Genomic DNA, 13,017 nt, shown 5'->3' on the forward strand with positions numbered 1-13,017 from the left:
GATAGAAGCAGCAGAAGAAGAAGCAGCAGTCAGCTGATTCAAGCTAGCAGAAATTGAAAACTAGCAGCCTGGTTCCCTCTAAAACAGACACAGCTAATGTATGAACAGAATTATTACAAGTTATTTACCTATTTTTAAGTCTTCCAGGCGAATTAACGGATTAGCAGGATGAAGGGTTTGTTCTGTCGAGCCGGTGCCACTGATGCTGAACCCAAGTTCGTTATTCAGGAAACGGTGAGTCTCTTCTGGTTAAATGAAAACACATTTAATGGCACCAAAACTTCAGGTCAGAGAATAAATTAAACGTGCAAGATTAATCTGCACGTAAGAAACTGTGACATTGTTATTCTGCTGAACTAAACCTGCAGTTTCCCAGAAATTATTCACAATAAATTAAAAAAAAATCAATGCTTACCTTTATTTATATACCAATACCAACCATTGATTTAGGAGATGTGTTAGACTGAGACATAGCATCAGCGTTTTGCTGTTTTTGGTCACAATTTAGGGCAAGAAAATGACAAATGCATTCATAATCTATACATTACAATACTGTCTTTTGCATTATTATATAATTGTACTAATATAAGATAATAGAAGCCTTTATTTGTGCTACAGCAAAGGGAAAATGCAAATATTTAAGGAATATCAGCAGAAAAATAATAAATAAAGTCTCAGTTTAACTGTGAAGAGAAGACTTGGAGGTGCAGGTTTGACAGGTGGAGTTGCAGCAATATTTCCATCGCTAAGACGTCAGAATAAGAAAAAGAGGCTTGCCAGGGCCATGAAACACCACCAATGGACTACTGAAGACTGGAAGAAGGTATTATGGACTGATGAATCAAAATTTGAAATCTTTGGTTCATCACACAGGATTTTTGCTCACCGTTGAGTAGGAGAAAGGATTATTCCTCAGTGTGTGACATCAACTGTCAAACATGGAGGAGGAAGCGTGATGTTCTGGAGCTGTTTTGCTGGATCCTGGGTTGGTGACTTATACAAAGTGAGAGGAACACTGAACCTAAACGGCTACCACAGTATTCTGCAGCACCATGCAGAACCCTCTGGTATGTTCCTAGTTGGTCAGGGGTTCATCCTACCGCAAGATACTGACCCAGAACATAAGTCCAAGCTATGCCAGAACTACCTTAGGAAAAAAGAACCAGATGGTGAGCTTGAAAACATGAAGTGGCAGCACAGTCTCCAGACTTAAACCCCATGGAGCAGGTTTGGGATGAACTGGACAGAAGAGTGAAAACAAAGCAGCCTAAAAGTGCCACATATTTATGGGAACTTCTGCAACAGAGTTGGGAAGAACTTTCTGAAGAATATTTGATTTCCATTGTGGAAAGAAAGCCACGAGTGTGTTCAGCTGTTATATCTGACAAATGTGGTATTTTGGTGAGTCAAAAGTTTAGAATACATTTTGGTTTCTAAATTGATTCATCTTTAAACTCCATTTGTTTATTTGTTCTATGCTTTCATTTCAGAGTACAATGAGACATTAACATGCAGAATTTCCAATAAGAAACTGGAAAAATTGGGGTGTTCTGAAACTTTTGACTGATAGTGTATATAGTGCATATCTTGTGCAAAATATTCATAATTCACAACTATGAATGTGCTGATATTGCGCCAGGAAAAAAGTACTGTCGATATGTTTCCTGCATATTTGCCATATTTGTGATGATATCTCTGTTAAACTGAGCAGTTTTAAAGCTCCATATCTCTGTTTTTGTGTCCAGACTCTCCCAGATGTGTTGACCAGCTACCAGGTGAGAGTCCAGGTGAAGGCGTGTGGACTGAGCCCGCTGGACCTCAAGGTACCCAGGCAGGAAAATCAACAACAACACAGCTGGATTTGTTTGGTTTTTGTATTTGTATATTTTTGTAGGGTCAAAACTTAAACTTTAGCTCTAAATAATCAGTTTAGTCTCTATAAATATTAATGCTGTGGAGTCTTGGACATAATATTTAAGTTGGTTAGGTTAAGGTCTGTGATTTATTATGCCATAGAGTCGTAGCTACTAAAATATTATTAAATTAACCTATATGAAAATCTCAATATGTATTATTGTTGAGTAAAGTAGTATTTTATACCTTTTTTTGTACTCCCTAATATGTAATTTACTCTGATAAAATCACACCATAAATAACACTAACGTATATTAAACCCTGTATTTACACTCTTTAGGTTAATTTTGTAGCTTAATCTCTTAGTTAATGAAAATAAAAATAAATTGTCATGATTTCACTAATTTATCTTGTTAACTGCATGCTTCAAATCCTATTTGTTTAATTTTCATTATTTGTCTAATTTGAAATATTTTTTTGTTTTTGTGAAGCACTTTGCAATTTTGTTTTTCAAAGATGCTGTACAAATAAAGTTAATGTAATTATTAGACTAGACAGTGAACAAAAGACTGCGTGAAACTGTATTATGCTTATTAACTGAATATAGATCACAGTGGCTGAGTCAAAATTAAATTAAAATAATTTAAATAATGGACACATCCTGTTAATTTGCCATAATTTAATTCCTTCAGTCAACATTTGCTATTATTAGATGCTCTAATGAGCAGTTTTTACGTGACTGCACTGATGCAGTTTTCCTGTACAAACAAGATAAATAAACAAATTAATTATTGAATGTGAGATTGTTGCATAAACACCTCAACAAATGCCAAAGATCTTCAGTCACTCAAAATGAAATACTGTCAATGCAGCTGTAATTTATGTGGATAATTTGAGGGAATTTAGGTGCATTTTTCACATTTCTGAAATTTCTTGAAATGCATCAAAATTGTAAAGCTTTCTTCGCTGTTTAGATAAACAGTCAGTATTCTTAATACAGTAAAAAGGTTGCATCAGTATTAACTTTCACATCAGGTAAGAATTGACTTAAGCTGAACTAGAATAATCTAGAGAATGTCTGACCGCCTCTCTGTTTCCTTCTAGCTGCTCAGTGATGTTGGGATCCAGAGAGATTTGATTCCCGTCGGCAGAGAGGTGGCCGGAGTCGTCCTTCAAGGTTGCAAACACTTCAGAATAAATATGCGATTACAGTGAATGAAAGCCTTCATGGAGAGTCGTCAGCAAATGTTTCAGTCAATCTGTGTTTTTTTCTCCTGCAGTCGGTCCCAAGGTGACCTTCTTCCAGCCGGAGGACGAGGTCGTAGGTAGGAAATGTTTTTAAAGGAATTTTGCCATCATTGTTGTTCGTACTGTTGATCTGTGACACAATTTTACATCTAGATATGCTTTTTTTTGGAAGTAATGATGTTAAATTTTACAAAAATCTTCAACATTGATCATTTTCTAGTACAAAAACTTTCTACATCAGTAAAATGGGTTAAAATGAGTGGTTCTAAATATTTGTTTGTAACTAAGGCTGAAACGATTCCTCAAGTTATTCGAGTCATTCGATTACTAAAATTCCAGGAGGCAAAATACGTATATATTTATAACATATATTTTTTTTTATAACATACTTAGGCAATTTCTGCATCACCAACTAAATACATGTGGGGTTCTCATGGCTTCAGTTTTAGTACAATACCCCTGTACTATACTATACACATACAATACTCCTGAACTATACTATATATGTACAATATACTGCAGATTTTCGCCAGTGTTCCACCAGGCGCTCACTTCTGCTTTTGATCCTGTAACAAGCATGCCAAGCATGGAATCTGATTACTCGATTAATCGCCAGAATAATTGAATAGAATACTCGATTACTAAAATAATCGATAGCTGCAGCCCTATTTGTAATTTTCATGTAGTTGCAGTATTTATTGTGTCTATATTGCCTCATCCAGTGCAATATTTTGTCACATCTTACCTCCACCTGTCCTCTCCAGGTATCCTTCCTCTGGACTCCACGTGTTCTGGACTCTGTGATGTTGTCGACATCGACGAACACTATTTAGGTGAGATTCAAACACACTCACACACACTTTATAATTCCTGCAACAGTAGCTGTGACAAGGACTTCACAATATTAGAGTGTTTAGTTTTTTGTGACTGACATTTTGCAAAAGGGCAAAAAAACAGTAAACCTACATGAAAACTTTTTTTTTGCCATTTTATTTCTGATTCCTTGATAATACAAAACCCTGTTCTACAGTCTGAGTGACATCTCAGCTCAGGAAGAAATGTCACACTGAACTTTGGGAAAGACTGAACTGTTCTCGTCTGCTCTAAAAAAAAAAAGTTTTTTTTGTCTACCCCACTTAAAAAAACTGAAGTAAAGCAGTACAAAGAAGTGAAAAAGCACCGGAAGTCCACAGGAAGTATCTATCTCTATCAGCTGTAGTTTCTGTCTGACTTAAATTTGAATACTTGAACAAGAAGACAGAGAAAATTAATCTGACATCATTCAAAAATTCCACCTTTTAAGGAGGTTTGTATACAATACAGCTACCTCAAACCTAGAAATAGTAATAATGAAATTGCAATTTTCAAAAAAATGCTCTTTCATGTCAAAGTGAAATGAGATTTATACAAAGTAATGTCAATGAAATGTGATGATGAAATGCTAAATAAATGATTTCTTAAGTATTCACCCCCTTTAGGTCAGTATTTAATAGATCTTGTCCTCAAGCGTTTGGTTTTATTTTGCTTGATCCATTTTACCCATTCCCACATCATGATGCTGCCACCTCCATGCTTCACATCATGATGCTACCACCACCATGCTTCACATCATGATGCTGCCACCACCGTGCTTCACATCATGATGCTGCCACCACCATGCTTCACATCATGATGCTGCCACCACCGTGCTTCACATCATGATGCTACCACCACCGTGCTTCACATCATGATGCTGCCACCACCGTGCTTCACATCATGATGCTGCCACCACCATGCTTCACATCATGATGCTGCCACCACCATGCTTCACATCATGATGCTACCACCACCATGCTTCACATCATGATGCTGCCACCACCATGCTTCACATCATGATGCTGCCACCACCGTGCTTCACATCATGATGCTGCCACCACCGTGCTACACATCATGATGCTGCCACCTCCATGCTTCACATCATGATGCTGCCACTACCATGCTTCACATCATGATGCTGCCACCACCGTGCTTCACATCATGATGCTGCCACCTCCATGCTTCACATCATGATGCTGCCACCACCATGCTTCACATCATGATGCTGCCACCACCGTGCTACACATCATGATGCTGCCACCACCGTGCTTCACATCATGATGCTGCCACCACCGTGCTTCATATAATGATGCCTCCACCACCGTGCTTCACAGTGGAAATGACGTGCAGCATTTGGCGTCCAGTAAACATAGCATCTAGTTTGACGACTGAAAAGCTGAATTCTGGTCTCCTCAGACCAAAGAACCTTCTTCTAGTTGACTTCAGAGTCTCCACATGTCTTCTGGTGAACTGTAGTCCAAAGGTTTTCAATAAAGATTTGTTTCCATTTTCTCCAGTTCAGAAACCAGAGAAGCTCAGCTCGGTTTGTGTTGCAGCAGCGTTGCGTGATGGTCTTTCTGCGTACACTGCTCTGCACACTCATGCTCGCATCGCAGCCGGACACACACTGTTGGTGATGGACGGAGGCAGCGTACGTAAAAACAAAAAAATCCGTCACGTATTCATTAAATTTCAGAATGTATGCACATTTAACGGTCTCATCTCTTCTTGCTCCAAAGTCTTTTGGCCTCATGTGCATCCAGTTGGCTTGTTATCACGGCGTGAAGGTTCTGACGACGTCACATTCGCCTCAACAACACACATTTCTGGAGCAGGTTCGGCCCAGCGTCGGTAAGTCAACACTAAAACTCTGATGTCTGCAGCTCGCCTTCAAAAGCCACGAGTGTCTGTTTAATGCATCTAGTCCAAAATCTAGACTGGGTTTTTTCTTATCACTCTTTTCATGCTCCACTTTTATCTTTGCTTCCTTTTCTTCTCTCCTCACCTTCGTCTTTCCTTCAGGTGTTCAGGAACCTTTAGTTGGTGAGATCTTTTATTTATGGCTTTCCAGCTCACTCATATGTGCCTTCTCGCCAGCATGATTCAACCAGAGCGAATTTACTTCTACTTCTTACAGAGTTTATATTCAATTAAATGTTGTAACCTAAATATTGGAATTAGTAAGTGGCGAATTTTGGACTTTATATGTAACTATAACTGCAAACTGTGAAACTTAAAAGACCTTGTGATGGGATGTTTGCTGTAAAAATAAGTAGAAACTTCAAACCTTGCATTAAAATCGTTAAATTTGAATTGTTTTCGGAAGTAGAATCACTCTTTATGTTTTTGTGCATGAAGCCAGAGTTATTCCGGTTTATAACAACTCATCCGACCTGCTGCCGGTGGTTTTGGAGGAAACAGGAGGACTGGGAGTGGATATAGTCATAGATTCTGGAGGTAAATGCACTTTTAATGTGTTTAAAAAAAAGCAATGTTACTGTTCGAACTCTTAGATTTCGAGTTTTTGTATTTCTGTGTGCCTGCAGTTTGTCTGCAGGAGGAGGAGGAGGAGGAGAAGAAATTCCTTCCACACAAACACGACATCATCAGTGTTCTGGGAGTCGGAGGTCATTGGGTCACATCACATCAAGACCTGCAGGTGAGTCAGTGTTCTGGTTGAACTAGAGTTTACCTTTAACTGGTGAGAGACAGATGTTTTATAGGCGTCTCTTGTTAAAAACCCAAACCATGACATCTAAGTAATTTCTGTCCCACATCCAGGCTCAAATTCCTGTCTAAAGTTTTGGAAACAGTGGTTTACATGCAGCTTCTTTCCTACTCAGGCAGTAACACCATCTATGACGTGCCATTTTGTTAAAAAGCTTCATCAAATCAAATCTCTTATAATCATATTTCACACCTTAGTCACTTTATTCTGTCTCATTCAAAATTTTGCAGAAAATAAACAATTTACAGTGACTAGATTTTGAAAACTGGCCCAATTTCAGTTGAGAATTGACACATTTTGCCAAAAAATGATGTCGAAAGTGGCCCTAAAGTGATAAACCTCTCACGACATCTTATATTTTTTCATATATATACTTTGAAAGATTAATAAAGCACTTTCCCCTGTCAGCTTAATGGTAAACATTTGTTCAGGCCTATTATTCTAATTGTATTACTCCGCCAAAGAATGCGGCGGAGTTATGTGATGATTGGCGTACGTTTGTCCATCTGTTTGTCTGTCTGTTAGCAACATTACTCAAAAACGGATTATCAGATTTGGATGAAATTTTCAGGGAAGGTCAGAAATGATACAAGGACCAACTAATTACATTTTATGATGTTACCACCACCATGCTTTACATCATGATGCTGCCACCACCATGGTTCACGTCATGATGTTTTTTGTTTAAGATCTGTGAAAGTTATTCACTCTGTTTACATTTCGGTTAAATTGGTAAAATTTCTGATTGGGGTCATTATTGGGGAAAAAAACATTTTTACTGCCTGAGGATTGTGCAAAACTGTAGGGACATCGGTACAAAAATTTAAAAAAAAAAAACAGGAAATATGTACAAGTACCGTTGACACTATGCAGATTCTTTTGCATGTAGAAATTTTGATGTTATACAGATTCCTCCAAATGTGGAAAATAACATGACAGAGTTACTCTATATGTAGAAAAACATTAATATCGGACAGATTCTTTGACTTGTATTCTACAGTCTATTACTAAATATTCATAAGACATACTTAAATCTGCTCTGCTCAACATTTCCAAAAACTTGTTGCTGCCATTTTAATTCTTTTAGACCTCAGTCAACAACTGCTTTCCTTTAAATCATCTCAGTGGCCAGTTAGAGTCTGTAGCTTCCTCCTACTTGGTCTGACTCATCAGATGAAGGCTGCAGGCAGTTTTTCCTCTTCTTCCTCTATTGGTGTGTTACTGTTTACAAATCCAAAAACAACAACCTCCCTGCAGCAACACACCACACTGAAAACTTCAGGTTTTACAGAAGATTTGGATCTTGCAGCTGTTTCTTTTTCTGTAGATTATTTTCTTTTACACAGCTTGTTTGACTGTCAGGCATTAGTTTAAAGTATGTTCCTTTTCATTGCCTTTAAATCTCCTGTTGTAAGTTAAGATTCACCTGACCTGTCTTCATCTCCTGTGTCCTTCTTTGTGTTTTTTTTTTTTTTTGCAGTTGGACCCTCCAGATTGCAGATTACTGCATTTAAAGTCAGCCTCCGTCTCTTTCCTGAACCCTGAAGTCTGGACGGCTTCATCGGCCCAGCAGGGAAGATACCTTCGTATCCTCCCAATGTGTCATTTAAAACATGCACAGTCCTCTTTACAGTCTTTAGGAATCCTTAACACATTTTTTTGCAGATATTCTGAAAGATATTGTGGAGAAAATGTCAACTGGAGTCCTCAGGTAACTAGAATACTTCAAACTCAACCAACTAAAATGAAATAAATGCAGGACCCGGTTTACACTTCTGAGCCTCATAATTGGTTTAAAGGCATATAAACTTTATTTAAGAATGCAAAAATGAAACCTATGTTAGTAAGAAGTTGTAAAAACAGAAAGAATCATTGTATTTTCAACTTTCTGACATCCCTTTAACTACTCACTTGTGACTTATTTTGCAAAAAGCTTAAAATTATACTTCATCAAAATTGCTCTTTTCAACAAATGTAACTTAAAAATTTGGTAAAAATAAACTGTTTGTAGGAAATAGATTCTGTAAAAACCAAAAAATTCTGCACTCCTTGGCGCAACATGCAAACCATTTTTAACTCAGCTGTGACCAGCAGTCATGTGACAAAAATTCAGACACTTTTCAGCTGAACTGCAGGCTGTGTTCACTCAGAGCAGAGAGGAGAAACAAATGAAACATGAACGTAGTTAAATATCTGTAGCATGTAAAGCCACTATTTCTTTTTCCAGTGTGGGTAATACTGAGGTAACTAGGAAAAATACACACTGATTCCAGGTTTTTCAATTATTGTAAAACAAATATTTAAAAACATTTGGATTTAGTTTTTCTTTTCTATAATTTACATCACTCCAACTCTGTTCTCATTTGTTTCTCCAAAACTGCAGGAACAAACTAAAGATTTATAGAGATGTCTTGATGACTGGTGTCTAACCTAATGAAATCTAACTCGTCTTTCTGTCCTGCCAGACCTCAGCCGGAGGAAGCAGTTCCTCTCTACGAAGCCACAGTCGTCATGGAGACAGTCCAGCGTCACCCGAAGAAAAAGGCCGTCATTCAGCTCTGATTGAAATAAACACATTCTGCCCAGAATCGCGGCTCAACAGGAGCAGTTCTTTTGGGAGAGGAACAGTCAGCCAGTTTTTACTTGTTATTCTGTGTTTTGAGGCTCTGAAATGTATCACAGCTGTTTCCAATATTGTGTTAACACAGAAAAACACACCTTGAGTTCCTCATGTCGAGTCTCCAGGTTACCTGAGGGTTGTACTATGAAGCAAGATTAATAAGTTAGCAGGCATGTCGAGTTTAAAGGGTTTTGGATTTACATCAGCCATAAGAAGCGTCTCCCTTCCACAGATTCATACAGATACTCAGCTGAAGTTTTATCTGCAAACCTGTCGACCTGTATGTTAGTAATCCCACCGTGTTGCCGTGAGTGCACTAAAGAAAACCTGGATAAAAAAGAAAGTTGAGAACTATGATTATCTCTGACTGGGATTTTAGGTTTTGTTAAGCAGGCTAACTCAAAAAAAGCCTGAATATGTTGAACCTGCTTCATAGTGCAGCCCCTCAGGTCACTTTCATTTTAAACTGAAGAAAGACACATTCAGCTTCCCTCAAATATGAACTTTTGACCACATTCATAATAAGAATTCCAGGTGACTTTCATACTATTAAACTACTGTCTGGTCATTTCCCCTAACAGGGACAGAACCACAGCGACTTATCTCCACTGTACAGTTACAGAATCCATAGAACAGAGACACAAACGCCAGCATCACACCCTGGCAACAAACTTCCTCTGAGCAAATATACAAAATTACTTTAACTAACAAAGAGCTGCTTTTTAACACTCACCACACGTTGTCTCCCAACAACCAGAATGCGCAGACCTCCATGAAACACTGAACAGCCAAGTCACACCCAGCATCACTCCAGACAGCACCTGTCTTCATTCACAGAAATTACTAGTCTCTGCCCACAATGGTAATCACCCAGCAAAGCTACAAACACGTACACTGGTTCCCCTAATGTGTAGACGAGCCCCCATTTGTTACAACTCTGCTCTGAAGCTGCAACAAAACGGAGACAACAACAGGGTGGTGACTTAAAAAAAAGGGTTTTATTGTAATTGTAAGATTTATTGTAAGACAAAAGACTATAAACCAAACCAAAACCAGGCTTCTGGAGCTCCAGAAGGAAGCAGCTCCTGTCAGAGAGACACACACTGGAAGTGAGGGAGGTTTGATGCAGTTTGAGCCACTTGATCCCAGGTGCGGCTCAATCAGCTGATGACCCTCAGCTTCTGAACAGGCTCACCTGGTGTCCAGGTGGAGGGTCGTCACACACGTTTGTCCTTGAATTTATTCAGATTACAACAAGTAGCACCTTCAGCACAAATAGTCAAATTTCTATAACAGTTTCTTCTCAAGCATTTTGATTCACCTGCACATTTTTTTTAACTACTTCGGTCTGATATAATGAAGGCCACGCATCATATAGATGCTTTTTAACTTTGATTTTCTCTTCAGTCAACCCACAAAATAAAGACATACAAACATTTCGGATACAAACACAAAGTTTCACAAAAAGTATCTCAAATTACCTGGATTCCAAAAGTAAGTCCAGTATGCCAGCTTGCGACAACAATACATTAAACTGTCCATACAAAGCACTTTAATAATGGCACCAAATATGAAACAAATAAAACTTAAAGGTCACACTTACTGTATACACCTCTCAGACCATGCAGAATAGTTAGGTTTTTAAGACCATATTGTTTCCCTCTGCAGTGTGTTGCATCTGACCCACAGTCCCACAGGTGTGACCTGTAACTAAACTGGTCATGTGACTTGTTTCATCCTCCATCAAATGAACATTGTAAAACAGCAACACATTTTAAACCAAACATCAATTTTAAAGGTGTACATTGTCAAAGCTACCATTCTTATCATCTCATTTATTGTGCTTTTAAGTAGTTTTAACAACAATATGAATTCAAACATTTATGAAATGACGACAAAATATAACTAACTTGGAACTAGAATTCTCAAAATTACTGTCTTTTGGACAGTGACAGTTTTCATAGTATAAAGAGTGGATATTTCTAAAGATATTTGTGTAATTTTAGCTTCATATATTAAGCACTTTTCAGGCTAAAATGTTTGGCAGTTTGACGTGAATTTATCCAAACTGCAACAAGTACGTAAGTTCAGCTGCCGTCATGAAATGTGTTGGAGTCTTGCCAGTATCGTCTTCTGAACTTTCTAATTTCTTTACTGAATGGCTCCTAAAAATCTCTGAAATAAATAAATAAATGACTCTTCAGAGTCAAATCTCTGCTCTTCTGTTTCCTCACAGTTCCGTCCTCCATAAGTCCATTTTCAGTAGATTTTAGATCTCATAGTTTTTTAGCACAGCTGGACTCTGATCCAGCATCAGTCGTCAGCTCACAGCATCAGCATCCTGTTGACATGGCAACAGTTCATCAGTTTGTTTGAGAGACTCATCCAGAACCTCCAGACATCTTCCCAGGATGCACCTCTCCTCCTGCCGCAGTGACATCACCACCTCCAGCTGCTCTCTGATTGGCTGCTCACTCTGCTGGAGGAGGTTTGAGATCTAAAGAGCAGAAAAAAGTCAAGACAGGCAGTAAATCACTGGGAAGCAGTTTGGTTTGTGTGCTCACCTTATCTAAAGCTGTAAATGTGTCCCGTAGAAGTCGCTGACAGAGAATCTTCGCTGTTCCAACGATCCACTGTTCTTTTTCTTCACACAGCGTCTGACCGAGCAGCACTGTCTTCCACTGGTGGCTGAAAATATACACAGAAACACACCCAGTCACTGATTCAGAATCTATAATACTGGACAAGCAGATTAAATAATCTCTGATTATGGGTGAGATGAAATATGAAAAAAGTTGATTTAAATTGCATACAGCAGCAAACTGCTTCCATTGCATTCTCTATAGATCAACTGACAAATCCCTGACAAATACACTGAAAACACATTTCACAAGTTTTACTTCAGGAAAAATGTGAAGACAAAACTTTGGCTTCACGTTTACGGAGATAGAAATCAAACCTATTAATAAAGCACATTTAAAAACAAAGCTTGAAACAACTAAAAGACAGAACATAGCAAGTAGAAGACAAACACGTACTTGTTTTTCATAACTTGCTTGTAAATTTAATCTTTATTAGTTTTTTGCTAGTGTTTTCATTCTCTTTGAACCGTGTAATTTTGTAACTATTTTGTATTTAATCCTGAATATCTTGGCCAGAACTCCCTTGAAAAACAGAATAAAAGTCAATAAAATAGGAATAAAAAGCTGCAATATGTCGGGTCTCTGCAGTTGTGCCTGAATTTTAGAACATCCAGTGATATTTTTGCATGAATATTGTTGCCAAAATGTTGAAAAATTCTTCCCATAATCACTTTATATAATTCAAAGCACTATTTCTTGTGCATATTTATCTGATAATGTAACTGTAAGCACTACTTGGTGCAACTTGCTAAGATTGTCTTTTTTTTTTTTTTTTTTTAAACAAAAAAACTCAGATGCTAATGCATGAAAAACCTTAAAAACAAACAATAAAAGCTTAAAATTAGCCCTTAAACAGATAGGAATCGAGTGGGGAGAGGACAGTACTGGAGTTATCGTGATTAAACTTTCAACATGTGTGTGTTTTTGTGAACTTACTACATCGTTTGTGGCAGAGAAAACAGTCTGAGTGCCGTCAGCAGCCTCCAACTGGGGCCTTCGCTGGAAATAGTCAGATTTCTAACAGCGACGGAAACAAATCTGCAGTTATTTTACGCATGAACCAACTTCTG

At 38.0% G+C, this 13,017-nt stretch overlaps 2 protein-coding genes across 4 annotated transcripts in view; one reads left to right on the forward strand and one right to left on the reverse strand.

Annotated features, from left to right (window-relative positions):
* Nucleotides 1-11,520, forward strand: cryzl1 (crystallin, zeta (quinone reductase)-like 1). Of its 2 annotated transcripts, XM_023286778.3 has the most exons (13): nucleotides 1-234; nucleotides 1,746-1,823; nucleotides 2,959-3,031; nucleotides 3,135-3,179; nucleotides 3,867-3,935; nucleotides 5,475-5,608; nucleotides 5,697-5,808; nucleotides 5,980-6,000; nucleotides 6,316-6,414; nucleotides 6,504-6,616; nucleotides 8,166-8,271; nucleotides 8,351-8,396; nucleotides 9,151-11,520. In XM_023286778.3, exons 1-13 carry the CDS (start codon nucleotides 169-171, stop codon nucleotides 9,245-9,247), a joined length of 1,059 nt encoding a protein of 352 aa, XP_023142546.2. In that variant the 5' UTR covers nucleotides 1-168; the 3' UTR covers nucleotides 9,248-11,520. The 2 variants fall into 2 exon arrangements, with proteins under 2 accessions (XP_023142546.2, XP_023142547.2); XM_023286779.3 differs by lacking the exon at nucleotides 5,980-6,000 and having other exon boundaries at nucleotides 9,151-9,851.
* setd4 (SET domain containing 4) overlaps nucleotides 10,284-13,017 on the reverse strand; it is an 8,372-nt gene continuing 5,638 nt past the window's right edge. For both annotated transcript variants that reach the window (XM_023286781.3, XM_023286782.3), the window contains exons 11-13: nucleotides 12,884-12,964; nucleotides 11,870-11,993; nucleotides 10,284-11,802 (exon numbers count right to left, since the gene is read on the reverse strand). In XM_023286781.3, coding sequence (XP_023142549.3) covers nucleotides 11,626-11,802; nucleotides 11,870-11,993; nucleotides 12,884-12,964 — 382 coding nt within the window. In that variant the 3' untranslated portion in view covers nucleotides 10,284-11,625. The remainder of the gene's footprint in view (nucleotides 11,803-11,869; nucleotides 11,994-12,883; nucleotides 12,965-13,017) is intronic.

Source organism: Amphiprion ocellaris, chromosome 16 (assembly GCF_022539595.1).
Source record: "Amphiprion ocellaris isolate individual 3 ecotype Okinawa chromosome 16, ASM2253959v1, whole genome shotgun sequence".
Classification (NCBI taxonomy): Eukaryota; Metazoa; Chordata; class Actinopteri; family Pomacentridae; genus Amphiprion; species Amphiprion ocellaris.